This window comes from Prunus avium, chromosome 8, assembly GCF_965620075.1.
Source record: "Prunus avium chromosome 8, drPruAviu1.hap1.1, whole genome shotgun sequence".
Classification (NCBI taxonomy): Eukaryota; Viridiplantae; Streptophyta; class Magnoliopsida; order Rosales; family Rosaceae; genus Prunus; species Prunus avium.
This window is the reverse complement of record NC_142291.1, coordinates 30692280-30709265: the sequence shown is the minus strand read 5'-3', so window position 1 is coordinate 30709265 and position 16986 is coordinate 30692280. Positions and strand designations below refer to the sequence as shown.

The 16986-nt window shown below is 37.8% G+C and overlaps 2 protein-coding genes across 2 annotated transcripts; one reads left to right on the top strand and one right to left on the bottom strand.

Annotated features, from left to right (window-relative positions):
* The first annotated feature begins 649 nt into the window (after nucleotides 1-649).
* Nucleotides 650-1370, top strand: LOC110770618 (small ribosomal subunit protein uS9). The gene has a single exon (XM_021974794.2). It carries the CDS (start codon nucleotides 721-723, stop codon nucleotides 1156-1158), a length of 438 nt encoding a protein of 145 aa, XP_021830486.1. The 5' UTR covers nucleotides 650-720; the 3' UTR covers nucleotides 1159-1370.
* Nucleotides 1371-7062: 5692 nt separating this feature from the next.
* On the bottom strand, nucleotides 7063-8616 carry LOC110770610 (caffeoyl-CoA O-methyltransferase 5). Its single transcript, XM_021974783.2, has 5 exons — nucleotides 8434-8616; nucleotides 8212-8291; nucleotides 7936-8080; nucleotides 7705-7836; nucleotides 7063-7591 (listed from the first exon to the last, which is right to left on the bottom strand). Exons 1-5 carry the CDS (start codon nucleotides 8524-8526, stop codon nucleotides 7298-7300), a joined length of 744 nt encoding a protein of 247 aa, XP_021830475.1. The 5' UTR covers nucleotides 8527-8616; the 3' UTR covers nucleotides 7063-7297.
* Nucleotides 8617-16986: the final 8370 nt, after the last annotated feature.

Sequence of the window (16986 nt, the reverse complement as noted above, 5' to 3'; positions counted from 1 at the left end):
TTTGGGTATTTTTTTTTTTTAAATTTGATTTTTTGGGTATAGAAAAAAATTACATAATTTTTGGGTTTTTTTTTTTTATTTTTAAATTTTGATTTTTTTTCATTTTTTTATTGCACAAAAATTGGCTGCCGTTGGATTGGAGGAAAAATTCTGATCGGAGAGCTCAGAACGCGACACTTGTCAGAGTGCTGTTGGCGGCACTGTAGCGGATCACTGTAGCAGATGACGTCAGCAGCCTTCGGGCCAGCACTCGGGCTGTTTCTGCCTTCGGGCCAGCCCAGGCAGGTGGACCCCAGTAGTTGCCCGGGCTGGACTTTGTTGCTGGAAATGGGTTTTGGCGTTTTTACCCCCCCCCCCCCCCAGCCCTTGCCCTAGGGGGCTGCTGGAACTGCCCTAAGGACACTCGCAATTGTTTAGGTTTCAACTTGGGACTAACCAAAAAGTTCAGGGTACAAATTTGTAAAACTCATTAATTTTTTTGTTGTGTGTGGAGATTAAATTTGCGGGTGTGTGAATAGGTTCCCCGTTAACATTTGAGCTCGAACAAGCCCATCAGGCCCGCTTAATTCAGCCCAACATTTTGCCTATTGTAATAGGGCCCACGAAAAAAACCCCCAAGACCATCATATAAATACCCTCACTTACGCGCACTTACACCACTTCTACTAGAGCTAGGGTTTTCCATTTCGCGATTCAGATAGCACAATCCAAACCCTAGCAATGGCGGCTCCTGCAATAGAGTCAGTGCAGTGCTTCGGCCGCAAGAAAACCGCGGTGGCCGTGACCTACTGCAAGCGTGGGCGAGGCCTGATCAAGATCAATGGCTGCCCAATCGAGCTCGTCGAGCCGGAGATCCTCCGCTTCAAGGCCTACGAGCCTATTCTCCTCCTGGGACGACACCGTTTCGCTGGAGTCGACATGCGCATTCGCGTCAAGGGTGGTGGTCACACCTCTCAGATCTACGCCATTCGCCAGAGCATAGCCAAAGCTCTGGTCGCTTTTTACCAGAAGTATGTCGATGAGCAGAGCAAGAAGGAGATCAAGGACATCCTCGTCAGGTACGATAGGACCCTCCTTGTTGCTGACCCAAGGCGCTGCGAGCCCAAGAAGTTCGGTGGTCGTGGTGCTCGTGCTAGGTTCCAGAAGTCTTACCGTTGATTTGGGGAAAGCGAAAGCTGGACAGGTTTTGCTTCGTCGTTTCGGCTTTTGTTTATGGCTTCAAGGTTATGGCTTTTGTTTGAAGGAGTTGGATGTTAATTGGTATTTTATAATTTCTCAGAATTTTGATCATGGAAACTCTGTAGTTGTTAAAGTATGTTGGAGTTTGAAATGTTATCATATTTTTATGAATTACGACATGTTTCTGTCAATTACTGTGTTGTGGTTGATGTGGGGGATTTGAAATGTTAGCTTTGGGTATGCTATTGTGTTCTACGTTCATATGATTGATGCTAAATCTCTGGAATTTATGGGTTTTGATTGTGCTTATAGTGAGTGAAATTTAGTTTGGTTTAAAAGCTTAATCTTTACTGTCTTTTTTATTGGTATAGCTCATGATGCTTTATCATGTATATAGCGTCGTCGTTCTAGGCTATGTTGTACCCCTGGTGTCGAGTTAATTTGTCACGGTAAGTTTATTAGGTCGAGAGCTGCAATTATGTCTGCATGGTTCTTGTTTGAGACTGGATGATTGGTAGGTGTGGAAGCCTTTTGTATTGTCACGGAGATTTTTTCAGACCCTGCGATTTGTGTTTTATCCTCTCGTGTCTATTCTGGAGTTACCTTTTTTGCTCTCTATTTGTTGAACCGTAATATCATCGAACAAAATGTTTCGTACATAAATTGTTTCCCTTCACTAATTTGACCATGGATATTTGTTATGATTGATGAAGTGATGTGTGTTCTTATTTAATCTTTAATCTAGTGAGTCAGGCTTGGAATCCTATAGGCAGAATTTATAATGACTTATTTTTACAACTCAATGACTGTCTTTTACAAAATAGTAACCAATATATTAGAATGGGTTGGTTCCACAGTAGTTTTTCATAAGAAAGGAAAGCAGTTTGAAGCCCTGAACTTTTTTGTTTGTTTGTTTTCTCCTTCAAACAACGACGAGCTTAAAACCATAGCATTCGATCTTTTTTGACAGAAATATACCCAGTCATTGATTTTTTAGTAAAATCATTTTGTCATCGGTCCTCTTTAATTGTGTAGGTAGGGATTAGTTTACCTTGTTTGTGTTTTAGAGGTCAGTGGTTCCAATCTTAATGGAATGGTTCTGTTCTCTTTGCTATGTAGATGCAGAAAGAAAGTGTTTTAATGACATGTGATAGCGTGCTGATTCTTGTTCTAAATATGATTGAGTTGGGAATGGTGTTGGTCACTGCAGTAGAAGTTTTAATTAATTGCTTTGATTTAGATCCAAAGAATCATATGATTATATTATATATATATATATATATGAATGCAAAAGCATTGTGATCTAAATCCCTTGTTGTATGAAAGGCATTCCAATGACATGTTTTCGTTCTACCTGTTTTTATTTTGCCTGGGTTGAATCCAAGTTGAAAAAACCTGAGGTGTGACTGCTAAAGGAAATTTGTATATTTCAAACAGAAAACAGGAAATTTGATTCAAAAGTTCATGTAGGCAATTTTTTGGTTGCATGGACTTATTTCTTAATGACCCTGGAAGAAGAAAAAAAGAAGTCTTTTTCACTTGTAACAAAATGGTCTACGAAATGCATAAATAAAAGACTTGTTTTGATGCATAAATAACAGAAAATATAAGTAATGATCGCATTTATTTAGGAATGAAGGATGATTGGTTCCTTCAAGTTTATATCTCATTCAGTCTGGATCAAGACAACAACAGGTTAAAGTTGTTCCTCCGCCATAAGGGATACAAAGAGCAGCAGAGTAAGAGAGGCCCAGTTGGGTACAGGGGCCAGCACAGTTTGTTTTGGTTTTGCATGATGACGCAGGAGGCCATACACAATCACTAGACGGATCTTTGATTCCAGCATCGACCGAAAAAAGTTAGAAGAAAAAAAAAGGAACATTGTTATGATATATACATTAAAAAAAATTTGCTCAAGATGTATGCTCTCTGTTAAAAGACGGATTTTGTATCACGTTAAGTGTTAAAAATGTATCAATTAACACCTCGATTCGTTTTATTATTGACATGTTATCAACAATGATAGCTACACTCATAATATCATACAAGGGAAAGAGATTACACTCATAGTATCATACAAGGGAAAGAGATTTCCAAAGGGCTTGTAGTTTCAAAAGCTTAGACCATTCACCCCTACAATTGTACAATTGAGATATTGTATTCAACCTGATCTTCTCTTAATATTATTTGTATAAAAACAACACACAAAAGGTAGAGGGAGTGAGATTTTACCAAAGCATTGAGCAAATACAACAACAGAGATGAGGATGGAAATGCCAAATTGAAACTTGGGCGATGCAATTGTTTTGTAAATTTGCTTTGATAGTTTAGGGTTAGATGCAAGGTTTTGATTAATTAAGTTTTCTTTTTTGTTTTTTTTTAATTCTCTGCTTAAATTAAATTAATTAAATTTGGGACGGCCACATCATTTGAGATTCAAATTTGGTGTAATTACTTAAAAGAAAACTAGAATTAAACATATTTAATCGGCAAATTTCCATATATTCAGAATTGTCCTGAGGTTGGACTTAATTTGTGGCTGCTTCCATGTAAAATTGCATCACATTAAACCCTAATTACATGATATAAGTGGTTCACCAGTTCTCAACCTTTAAAATAATTGGAGAATTAAGAAAATCAAATAAATATGGCCAACAAAGAAAGAGTCCCAACAAATGGGTTGTTGGGTCGGTCGATGGAGGTCCCCCCTCCCCAACCCACCAATACTGATGACCATCAATTGATTATAAAGCATTATCATGATCAACACTAAACTTTGAGTTTATATTAAATTTAGAAATTCATAGGTGTTGATCTTATTTTTTAATTGCTAACTACCCATGGTGGGTAGGGAGTGCCCTGTTGGCCTAGATCTACACATCTCTTACATATGTGTTTTGATCTTAATTTAGAAGGCTTACTAAGACCGACGGGGTTTGGTGCACATTCATTGTTCATCTTGCTGTGATTAACAACTCTTCACCACGTATGTAATTATCGGAACTGTTCATTTTCTAAATCATCGTTTAAAAATTATTTCTTAAAAAATCATATTTAATAGGTATTTCATAATGTCTCATAATTTTGATCACGGAAACTCTGTAGTCGTTTAAGTACGTTGGAGTTTGAAATGTTACAATATTTTAATTAAAGTAAGACATGTTTCGTTGAATTACTGTGTTGTGGTTGGTTAGGGAGATTTGAAATGGTAGTCACTTGACCGAGACGGAAATGCACAACGGTTTTGGGTACTTGTAAATGTTTTGATACAAAGATGGTTTTCCTTCATTAAGTAACCACGGAAATTGTACGACGCTTATGTTTGTTATGAATTGATGCTTTGTATTGGTTAAGCTTTGGAAGTTGTTATTGGTACCGTATGATGAGCCGATTACTTTTAAAAATAGGTCATTGACTTGTAATTGCAGAGAGTTTATGTTAATATAGGATTTAGAAGCCTATTTTTAAACGAATCGTTTCACACAAAAAATGTAAGTCAATATGTATTAGAATTTATATTGACTTATTTTTACAAGTCAATGACATCTTTTACAAAATAGTACGCAATATATCAGAATTGGTTGGTTCCACAGTAGTTTTTCAGAGGAAGGAAAAGGATTTAGAAGCCATTAAATATTTCGGATTTTTTTTTTTTGTGTGGTCAACTTCCAACTTTCATTAAGCAAACACTCAAGGGTGGTCCTGAGGTGGTGCAAGTGGTGTCATCGCACATGGTCCTTGATTTTTGAGGTCGTCTGAAATTTTGTTTTCTTTGTATTATATAAAATTAATATTATAACGATCGTATATATACTCTAGCGTGCTACATATTGACAGAAAAGTATTTGTAGCGAGCGAAGTTGGCTTTTTAGCTCATGTCACTGGATACAAGGGCCCGGCTTTGAGTCTCATTGAAGCCATAAAAAAGGGAAATATCAAACTTTAACCAACCAGCAGCAATATCATTTTGGAGATATATAAAGATCGTATATATATATATTTTTTAATTTAATTTCTGATTGTCATGCCAATTTATGATGAATTTAGAGAAACGATACATAGAGATAACGGAGTAGCAAAGCAAGGGTAGGACCCAACCCAGAAACTACAAATTACACACAAAAAAAGAAGCAAAAAAAGCACGAGCACCAGCGAGGGAGGGGGTTGTGAAGCCCATTTGAGATTCCTCGCCCTCAAGTTGGCAATAGCTGCTGCCGCATGGGGAGCTTTGTTCACTTGGCGCGGGATCCAAGACCACTGAACAGACGTGAACAAAGCAGCGTGTCTTCCTAGAGCCTGTATAAACGGATAAATTCTCCAAAGGCACCACCCCTCTTCTATTATGGAGCGACTCAACGAATCCCATAGTGTCACTTCCAACAATCACCTAAGAATGGCCCAAATCTTTAGCCAGCACCAAACCATGCGAATCCTCATAAATCAAAACCCCATTTTGAAACTGCCATTGCAGTTTTGGTGCGTTCTATCTTTTTTGGCTATGTCTGTCATTTGACTTTGGTGGTCTCCTCCCAAAAATGAACATAGACATAGTTGGTAACCTACCAAAAATGATGGTGTAGCTTCTTGGCTGACGAGGACTTGTATTCACTGAATTATTTCAGGATACAAGCGGTATTTATATAAATACACGAGAGCTCCTAATAGAGTTTATACAAATATCTAACACCAACTACAAGTTGTTAGGAAGTGGGATAGGAATCCTCTTTCTTTTCTTTTTTTTTAAGTACAAGTGGTTAATATTCTCTTAAATGCGTATAAATGCACCGATACTAAATGCAGAGGCTCGGTATCCTAAATTCAATTATATATAGTCGCTGAAAATAAAATCAAAAGTATGAGGCTTTGCCTTAATTTTGTGGCTGCTTCCATGAAAAATTGTATCACACTGATGACATGTTTATTAATCTGTAATTGGATTATGAGGAATTGAATTGAGGAGAAGTTGGATTGAGGAGAATTAGATTCCGGATTCCTATTGAAGTTGTTTACTAGACCATATGGATTGAGGGGAGTTAAATTCCGGATTCCTATTGAAGTTATTTACTAAATCATATGGAATTTGGGTAGGAGTGGTGCTAATTACTAAAATATCCTTGTTGTTGGGTTAAAGTAATTGACAAATTTGAAATTTTAAAAATTGTGTGAGGATATAATTGGTAAAAAAGATGAATTTGTAATGAGTTAGTTCTCTAGGAATTAGAATACCACCTCCCACCCAAGAATTGAATTCCTGAAGGAATTCAACGCCTAATTTTATGTGAGCCCCACTTACTTTTTAATTCCTTGATATGAAGTAAACGCAGAAATCCTCCATAAGTAGAATTCAATTCCTGATTAATAAACACATTTAGGTACATTATTTTTATTTGTTCAAAATAAAAAATCAAATATACGACAACAAAGAAAGAGGCGCAACAAATGGGTTGTGCTTGTTGGGATGGTTAACATCAATTGATTATAAATCATTATCATGATCACCACTAAACTTTAAATTTATAAATTTTTAGGTTGGACTTACTGAGACCGGTAGTGTGCACATTTCTTGTTCAATTTATCATGATCAACGAATCTTCACCACATTCAATGTCTATTGACTTTGTAAGCAAAGAATTTGAATAACAAAAATGTCATTTTCTTATCAATATATACTAAACTAGGGTGTTGCACTCATAACCATCTATGTTGTTATCTATTTATTTATTTTTATTGAAATAACGTAGAAATAACTCTTGCATGAGTTGGGATTTTCATTTAATTTTAGTTGGTAAGAGGTAAGTTCAAAGTTAGGTCCTAAGTTCAACTCTTGATGTAGAAAACGAAAAAAGAGTTGGTGATACATCAAAAGACAATTTAACCCAGAAATTACGCAAAAACAAATAACGAGTTTCGTTTTTTTTGTTTTTTGTATATTATAATTATGGCATCAAATTTAATCAGCACATTTTAATATGGGATTTGTTTTTTAATCCTCAACCATCAACGTTGACGACACGATACGACCCGTCCAAATACAAATACACAGAGAATAAAGAAAAAGAAAAGAAACACCAATTTGCTTTGCTTCTTCCAGGAAATGTGATAGGGTCAATTGGGTTGCTCATTTGATCCGACGGCAGAGAGTGATGCCATCGCCAACTGGAAGCATACAGATCTCAATTCTGGGGTCAGCAGCGAGAGCCTTGTTGAGCTCCAGCACGAAGTCCCTGTAGTACCTAACGTACTTGCGGAGTGGGGCATCAGGGGGAGCGACCACAGAGCCATTCCATAGGGTGTTGTCGTAGCCGATCAAACCCCCAACCTTCACCAGATCGATCAGCCTCTTGTGGTAGTTGATGTAGTTGTCCTTGTCTGCGTCCACGAAAATGAAATCATATGACCCATGATTCTTCTCCTGCACAGATGTTACATGTCAGACTGCGAATCTTAATGAGTGACAAAAAATATAAACTCAAGTGTAAATTTAAATTCCGATAACATAACATGTTAGACTGCACATAAACTTACATCTTCGACCAGTTGGTCGAGAAGTTGGAGAGCAGGGCCTTCTCTGAAGTCAATCTTGTGGGCAACACCGGCTTTTTCGATTATTGGACGACCCAAGTCGTAGTTTTCCCTATTTATGTCCATGGCCAAGATCTGTGACAAAGTTCCCAAATTAATATACAGAACAATTATTTAAAATTTTCTTTTTTTGGGAGGTTTTTTTTAATTGAAGTTGAGGGATTGATAGTTGACCTTTCCATCATCAGGAATGGCAAGGGCTGTGGCAAGGAGGGAGTAGCCAGTGAAGACCCCAATCTCCATGGTGTTCTTGGCATTGATGAGCTTGAGAAGCATGTTCAAGAACTGGCCTTCATCAGCTGATGTGGTCATGATGTTCCTATATATATTTATTTTCCAAAATTTCCAATCCAACATCAGCCAACCAACCAATCTCAAAATAAGAAATTAATAAAAGGGTTATTTCCAAAATTGATGAATTTTAATCTGGTTGGTGAAATCAGAACAAACCATGGGTGCTTTGCAGTCACTTCTCTGAGCTCCTTCATGGATTCAGGCTCTCTTGGGTACACACTTGTCTCCAATATATACTACACAAAATAAAATCGAAAACCCAAAAAGAAAAACATGAGCTTTAAGCTTAATCACCATCCAATTTTCTAAAATCTTTTTTTTTTCTTGTTGGAGATTTTGAATATTCATGGCTTTGATTGTATGTACGTGTTTGGTTACCTGGTAAAGTGCATCACTTTGAAGGAGGCTCTTGTGGCCAACCTCTTGGTGCCTCCCTGCCTGGTTTTGCTGGTCTGCTCCATTGGTTGCCATTGCTGCTTTGCTGGCTTTGGATTTATGCAGTTTTCTTGGCTTAAATGATTAAATGGATACAGGCAGATGAACCTGAATTTGGAAAGAGGAAAGAACAAGGTATATATGGAATGAAGTATCCGGTTCGAACCGGATGGTTGGTTGAACCGACCACCAAACCCGGTCCGGGGTTGGTGAAACTGTCCTGAGAGGTTGTGTGAGTTTTGGGACTACAAACGAATCAGACTCCTACCTAGGAGTTGGAGGTGTGACCCACTCATCTGGTAGTGGTATGAATGTTTGTGGCGTCCTGGTTGGCTCTTTTTTTCGTTTGGTCAAAGTTGTGGTTGGTTCTTGGTGTTGGTGACACCATTTTGTGCATTTATCACGTCATCATTCTCTTTCCTTCAAGGGAGTTTAGAAGTTGTATTAAATTTATTGATGGAATTTCAGCTAAAACTTTCAAATTTATGGAAAAAAATAACAAAAGCGGGAATTCGAAGTTACAATCTTTTTCAACATTGAAAAAAGTACTGATATTAAACCGAAACTTATTATTTGAGGATAGATTTCCCTCAAATTTTAATTACGAAAGAAATTTCAATATCACGATCATATATATGAAATAAATATTAAATTTGTTTTGATTTTTATAGTAAATACATTCAATTTGCATGGAGTGTTGTTCGCTGTGTGGATGACAATAGTTTGTATTATTTTTGCTGGGTTGACACTGTTGTAACTTAGAGTTTGGATTATAATTGTACTTAGCTTTGCTAGCTAATGAATTTGATAATGCAAATTTCATTAAAGTTAATGTAATCACATGGCTAGGTGGGATCCACTTCCTCTTTTTAAGTGGAAAATAAGTCGGTAAGAGAGTGATGAACTTGGCATTTTAGGCGTGGCGGTAGGTGACCACCTCCTCTGTCCCACTCTAGGTAAGCCTCCTTTTGGCTAAAATGAGTTGTTGTTTGGAGCTTATCATTAAAATCCTCTTCCTTTTTTCCTTTCTTTTAACAACAAAATCTACTATTACGAAGTAGCTGTGTTTGGATTAGTCGCCCAGCCACGCACGCATAAACAACTACCTTAGTATTTCTCCTATCAAATGATTGCTTGTAGAATTTTTTAGTATTTTTTTTTCTTCTCATAATCAACTGTTCTTAGCATTTATCCTATAAGTGTAATCCTCCTCTATCCTTAGTACTTATCAACTGTAGACGTCCATGAACTTGGCTCCCAATTGTAATTGGGTCCGTGAACTTTTTTTTGTGCCAATTTTGTCACCCAACTCTCTCATTGGTTCCAATTGAGTCCTTCCATTAATTTGGGGGCTAAAACCGTCCATCTTAATTAAAATATTTTTTATATAACAAAACTGAAAAAAGTGAAAACATAATTAAATTAAAATAATTAAAGAAATAAATAAACTTAAAAATAAAAAATAAAAAATAAAAAACCAAATCCCTCTCTCTCTCTCTCTCTTTCGCTCTCTCTCAGCTCTCCCTCTCTGTCTCTCTCCCTCTCTCCCATAACCCATTTCCCCCTCCTCCTTATCCCACCCCCTCAAAACCCAGATCCTAACCCAACCCCCTTAAAACCAATGAGAGAAAGCCAAAGAACGTACTCTACCCTTAAACCCTCCACAGTTCTAACGTTAAGATAGATTGAAGTTGTCTACTTTGGATTTTGGGTTTTGTACATTATGTGAAATAGAGTGTTGTGTTTTGTGTCTTCTTCTTGACCAGAAAAGCATCTCCTTGAGGTACCCAAACTAAGGTTTTCGGCAAAGAGTTTTTGCAGGTTGGGTTGGGATATGAGTTTTGAAGGAGGAGGGGGGAATAGGTTGCGGGAGAGAGAGGGAGAGACAGAGAGGGAGACTGATGAAAACAAATGAAAGGAATTTTCTGCACAAAGTCTCCTCTAACAAATGGCTTTCCAAAATAATGAGATTCTTGAGGTGGGGTTGTTGGGTTGATGATGGAAGAAGAATGTGGCTTTCCAAAATAGTCAAATTCTTGAGGTGGTGTTGTTGGGTCAATGATGGAAGAAGAAGGTGGAGTTGGGTCAATGCTAGATGAAGAACCTGAAAGGATGCTTTTACACCCTCATTTTGACAAACAAATTGACAGAGTTGGATGTTAGGACCTAATTGGAACTATTTGTCCAGTTAAAAGATGTAATTGGCACGAAAAAAAGTTCACAGACCCAATTGCAACTGGGGGCCAAGTTCAGGGACGTCTATAGTAGATCATCCATACTTTTATTATGTAAATATAATGAAAAGTTCAGTTGGTAGGTGAGGTAGGGTGTTCCTTTGCTTATCGGACACTTGGAGGACAGAGAACGCCATTTTGTTCTTATCCTATGAAGCTTGGTCCTCATAAATGAGACTAGTCTAAGGTTCACCAACCCTACTGGCTGGCTTTTCGTTAAAATTTCAGGACATCTCTCTTTTTGCATAATTATATAGTCTATGCAGTACAAAATAACCGCTTGTTTTTCTTTCTAGTCTGAGGTTGTAATCTAAATGTGCTGTCAGTTCTGAATTCTACAGCCTTGCCTTTCAACTATTGAAAAAGGTCATGATTATGTGCAACCAAGGTCTTGGAGCAGTTATGTAAGGAGGCAAGGCCAATTCCTTTGTTAGGAAACCACTACGGTCTAGGAATACGGGGCTGTCTACTTACGAAAATTAACTCTTAGCCATTATCGAAGCCAATACGTCATTAGAACTTAACTGATCATCGAAGCCTTAAATACTTTTTCGGAGCGAAGGGTTTAACCTTGTTGCAGCAGAAATGGTTAACCAAGCTTCTTGGTATGCATTACGAAACATAACATAAGAAGGGAGTAGAGAGAAGGGGTTCCAAACTGGCTTAAAAGAGTAATTACAAGCCACAAGGATGGTCTAGATAGTTCATTACCTGCAGGATTACTTCAATCTTTTCACAATTAAGCTTGAAGTTACATGTCCATGGATTTTATTGAAGGGATTGCTCAAGTCAGAAAGAAAGGATTTAACTTGGTGGTAACAGACAGGTTTACTAAATATAGCCACTTTTTGGCTCGAAGTCATCCTTCAACAATACTTGACGCATCTATTTCTAGCTCATAATATTGAGCATGGAAGACCATCTATTTGTGACTTGACAAAGTCTTCTAAAGCTATCTATTAAACAAATGGGAAGATTTAATAACTTATCACTATCTATTATTCGGAATTGAGCCTGCATATGAGCACTGCCTATCATCCACAAACTGATCGACATTCTAAAAGAGTTACAAGCTGTTTTGAAACATATCCAAGAAGCATGACAGAGAAAGACCTCAAAGTGAGTAAAAAGATATTGATATTGTCCTCATGTCACAACCCTATAGAAACTACAAAGACAAGCACAAGTTGCTGCAGCGAGAATTTGCCCAAGCCGAGAACATAATGAAACAATTTGCAGACAAGACTCAAAGTGTAAGATCATCTGAAGTGGGCGATCTAATCTATCTATCAATCCAACCATATCGACAGACTTTTATTAACATTAGAAAAAAATTGAAGTTAGCTACTAAGTATTTTGGGCCCTTTCCAGTGGAAGCCAAGGTTGGTTCAGTGGTTTATAAATTTTACATCATGATTCAAAAATTCACCCAGTGGTCCATGAATCCCAGCTTCAGAAGCATATTGGGAGATATGTAAACCATTACCTAAACTACGAAAGGTCAGATTTTTGTTGAGGCAGTAGCTGCACTAGCTTGCATACTAGTTAAGCAGTAACCCAAGCACTATTACTTCAGTGGTCTTAATTAATTCCAAAAAATGCAACTTACGAAGGTTGGTTTTTGATTACCACCTAGAGGACAGGGATTGTGTGGAACGGCAGGTAACTTGCCATACGCCAGCTACCAATTAGCTGAAGAAAATAGCTATCCTGAAGATTTAGCAAGATGAAGCTGCTGCTTCTATTGATACAGAGCTGTGCAACAATAGTGGCTGGTTTGTTGTGCAAATGCTAAGCTATATAAGGAAGACGTGAGAAGGATGTTGAAGATCAAACTGAAGAACAGTTGACTAATTTGATTAGGAACCAACTAAATTTCTTAAATGAATGGTCAATTATAATGCAGAATAGTCAACTACATTGGCTTATGCTATAATGTGTAGTTTCAGATATTGTGTTTTCAGTGTGGGCGGGATATGTTAAGGAAAGTTAGATTGTTACTTGATTAGTTTCTGTGCTAACAGCTTGTATGCAGACCCTTTCTGATTCTTGTTATTGCTTTCAATAAAGATTGAGGAATTTTTCTTGAACTTAAGGCTTCCTGTGATGGGATTCTAATAGATCACAGAGAAACTATTTTAATTTTTAATAACAGAAAGATTAAGCCTTTATCAAGAAATGGATAACAATGCGCAATTAATAGTATTCACATTCACAACAGGAAATCTTTGCACTTTGATTATTGTAGAAGATGCTGAACATGAGTACATCTTCAAAAATAAATTGGCAAAAAATTATTGCAAAAGCAATTTCTACTCCAAAATAAATAAAGAATAGAAAAGAAACACCAGAGTAAATTGCATCAACAGTATTTAATCCTGAACAAGAAAGAATCTGAGATTACCTGTTAAAACAAAATTGTTCTATGGTTTCTCCCTCTACTGAACCAATCTCCTAGGTGGATTGCAATTGGACCAAAGAACTAATATTGTTTCAGACTTGTGTGTTTTGAAACTCTTTTGCTTTTGCAGCCAATGCAGTTCGTATTACAGAAGCCTTCCTCTCAATTGAATTCTCCTCCAAACTAGTATCCCTATAATACTGAGAGCTCTGATCATACAAAGAGTAATCATCCACATCACACATAGCAGAAAAGTCCTCCCTCCTTAGCAAACCATTATGCAGTATAGAACAAGCACCAATATAAGCAACTGCCATCTTGAACTCCTCTTGTATTGGCCGGCTCAAAATACCCCAACTCTTCAAACTAACAATGGTCCTAAGCGCCGAAAGGCGCATCAGATTGTGTGCTGCATTAAAATGCTCTTCATTTGAGCCATTCGCAGCATCAACAAAAGGGACCATAAGCCAAGGAAGCAAAGGGTACCCTTCATCTCCAATTAAGTACTGATATACAGCCACCCCATCTACATTAACTGGAGGAGAATTCAATAACCTCCCTGCTTCAATATCCTTGTACAAAGTTGACGACTTTAATACTCTTGAATCACCCTTGTTGCCACGAAACCCGGCAACAATGCTGAGAATTCGCGACGAAGAATCGACCATGATTTGGGCAGCAATGCTCTCCTCGTGAAAGCCACCATTTTTAACAGTCTTAAACCTTGTACAATCAATCACACCACAGCAATTGGGCAACCCAGTTTGGCTTTCGAAAGCCGCCGATACAGAGGCAAGCTCATTTGGGTTGGGAAATTCAATCCAGAAACGGTAATTGGTGCAAAGAACTCGGCACAATTGCTTGGCACAGAACCTTGCCACGGGCTCCGAAACCTCGAATTGCTTCGAGATTTCGGGGTAGCTGGAACCGGTGGACAGCCGAAACAGGCCGATACCGAGACGACGCTCGGCAGAGAGATTGAGCGGCAACCCAACTGGGTCACGACACTCGAGCAGCGGCTCGAGTAAACCACATAGCCATTCGAAGGTAGAGGAGGTCATTCTGAAGCAGTTTCTGAACGAGTCGGGATTCCGAGTCAAACCCAGTTGGACCGAGTCGCCGCCACCGAGTTCTTGGTCATTGTCATGGTCAGTGGGCTCAGAATCTCGTTCTGATAAATGGGTTCGCTTTCGTTTCCTGGAAAGGGTGAGGAGGGAAAGGGTGGCAGCCATTTCGTGGGAAGAAAGGAAGCTGTGGGCGATTGGGAAAACATTTGCGCAGGAACTGGAGGAATTGGTGGAATTGGGAGACAGGAGGAGGAGGAGGATGAGTTGGGAGATGGAGGAGAGTAAAGCTAGAAGTGTGGACGATTCCATTTTCTCATGGGCTTTTGATTTTGATTTTCTTGGGAATCGTGGGATTGAATCTCTGGGAGACGAAATACAAAAGCCACACCACCTGGCCTCTTGGAAGCTTCTTTTCGGGCACGTGAGAGAGGACTTCTTTATTTTGAAATTTTGGGGTACATATAAATTTGTAAGATTTGGGGTTTGATACAAATTTACAAGCCTTTCCATTCTTTGTTTTTCAATTTTCTTTTGTTTACTTTGCCTTTTCCCTTCTCCCAAATAGAGAAAGGAAATTGATGAGGAAGAGGCAAACCTTATTGTGGCTTGAAGCCTTGAACTAAATCAATGCACACATCTTGGTTTATGGATCATTTCTTGTCACATATGGTATATTCCAACTTTGATGTTAGGTTTTTTCTATAATTTTTCTAATCAATACCAACTCTATGACTTAAGCATTGTAATTAGTCAATACCATACCATACCATTGTCTCTCCAATAACTATGTCCTTTAGCTTTGTAAGATTTCTCAGCACTTGACAATTCAACCGTCCAAGAACAAATATTTTGTTTTGAACTTTAACATTTGAGTAAATTACATCTCTCTTGCCTGAAGTGTCTCTATATTTTAAAAATTTACAGAAAAAATTCTAAAATTACGAATCATTATACCATTGAATTATTTGTGTGTTGGGTCACTGACACATATATTAAACTAATGTCATATAGATAACAAAATTATAAGAGAAAACCTAACCTTGTGAATATAGGGAGGGACCAAAAATTGGTTTATATTGATGGTCCACTTGACATCAATATGAACCAACTTTTATAAAGACATGTACCAAATTCTTACAAGTCTCAAACCATAAAAGTGCAAAATGTAATTGACCCTCAATATTCGCACGGCTATATGATCGGTTCATAATTGTATATTATTTCTTACCCTTCTAGCTTATGATTTGGTTATGTTTTTGAGTTAAACTTGTGCTTTTAATCCTTTTTGTGTTTATCTTTCAGTTAATTGAGCTTTAGGTAACAATGATGGCTTTGGAGAACATAATTCATGCAATTCAAGCATGTTAAGGCCTAATTTGGATGAATTGATGAAGAGCTTAAAGACAAATTCATTATGGCTACAGCCCCCTGCCAGTCCAGTTCCATAGGTCATATTGCAAGCTTTGTTTCAACAACCTACATAGCTCGGATGAGGCCACATTCTTCATGAAAGTTGCTCCAATTGGTGTGTACTATAACATATCCAAAATTCAGCCCCATTGGATAAATCTGGAGTCCGTTACCTAGCAAACACAGAACCATGCTCAGGATGGATCTTATCAGCGCGGAAAATGAGTTAGCAATTTGTTTCGGCCTTAACTTCTTCCTCCGACCTTGGATTGGCCCAAATAACATATGGCTGGAAAGAAGACATTCTGAACTTCAATTTAGAGTGCTTAAAGTCCTAATTTGATTAAGATAAGCCCAAGTTGTAAGCCCTTGAAGTTGCTGGTCATGCTGACCTCAGCATGTGCTGGTTGGATGCTTGGTCATGGTGAGCTAGGTATGAGCTATCATTTCTGGTTGGAAGCTTGGTCATGGTGACATGAAGATGAGCTAGGGCTGCTGGTGGGATTTAGTGGTGAAGTGCATCAACCAATTCAAGATTTTCTAATACAAGTGCATCACCCATTTCAGATTTTCTAATACAAGTGCATCAACCATTTCAGATTTTATAATTCAAGTGTTGTATGCATTAGTCTTATTGAATTCTGATTTTCACTTCCCCTAGGCCTATAAATAGGGAAGTTCTCTAAGCTTGTAATAACACCCCAAGGGGGGGGAGCTCTCAAACACTTCTCTAGAGCTCCCTTCCCTTCTCTCCCTCAAATTCTCTTAGTTTCCTTTGTAGTTCTCAATTGTTGTAATAAGATCATTCTACTAAATTTTCTTCTCCAAATCTCTCAAACACTTCTCCCATCTCTAAAGTTCTCCAAACACTTCTCCTCCCTTCTCCAAATTTCCCAAACACATTTCCCTTCTCTTCCAAAAGTCTCCATGTCTCAAACACTTCACAAACACCTTTCTCTCCACTCCCTAAGTTCCCAAAGTCTCCAAGTTCACAAACATTCTCCATGTTCTCCAAACACTTTCTCAAACAACTCTCTACTTCTACTTTCTTCTCCAAAAAGCCTCCATGTCCTCAAACACTTTTCCCAAACACTTCTCCTTTCTTCCTCAAAGTTCTCTTAGTCTCTCTTTAATGTTTTCTTAGTTGTAATTTATTTTTCTTGTAATGTACATTCTTTCTTAAGTATTCAAGTTTGATAAGTTTCCAAGTTTCAATTATGGTTTTTGTTCTTATTCATTATGCTTATAAGTTAATATGCTAGTTTGAATGATTGATCACCATTTAGGCTTGCATGTTAGCTATCTTGGTTTGAATTAAGAGTAGACACCATGCTTTAATTCGAATTGAACTATGAATAGGAAGAGTATGTATGGACATTCGACA

Bases quoted from the DNA above. Each gene is read 5' to 3' on its own strand.
- LOC110770618 (XM_021974794.2), top strand. From the start codon at position 721: ATGGCGGCTCCTGCAATAGAGTCAGTGCAGTGCTTCGGCCGCAAGAAA.
- LOC110770610 (XM_021974783.2), bottom strand. From the start codon at position 8,526: ATGGCAACCAATGGAGCAGACCAGCAAAACCAGGCAGGGAGGCACCAA. The intron at 8,081-8,211 runs GTTTGTTCTGAT...AAATATATATAG, and splicing joins GTGACTGCAAAGCACCCATG to GAACATCATGACCACATCAG. The intron at 7,837-7,935 runs GTCAACTATCAA...ACTTTGTCACAG, and splicing joins CCATTCCTGATGATGGAAAG to ATCTTGGCCATGGACATAAA.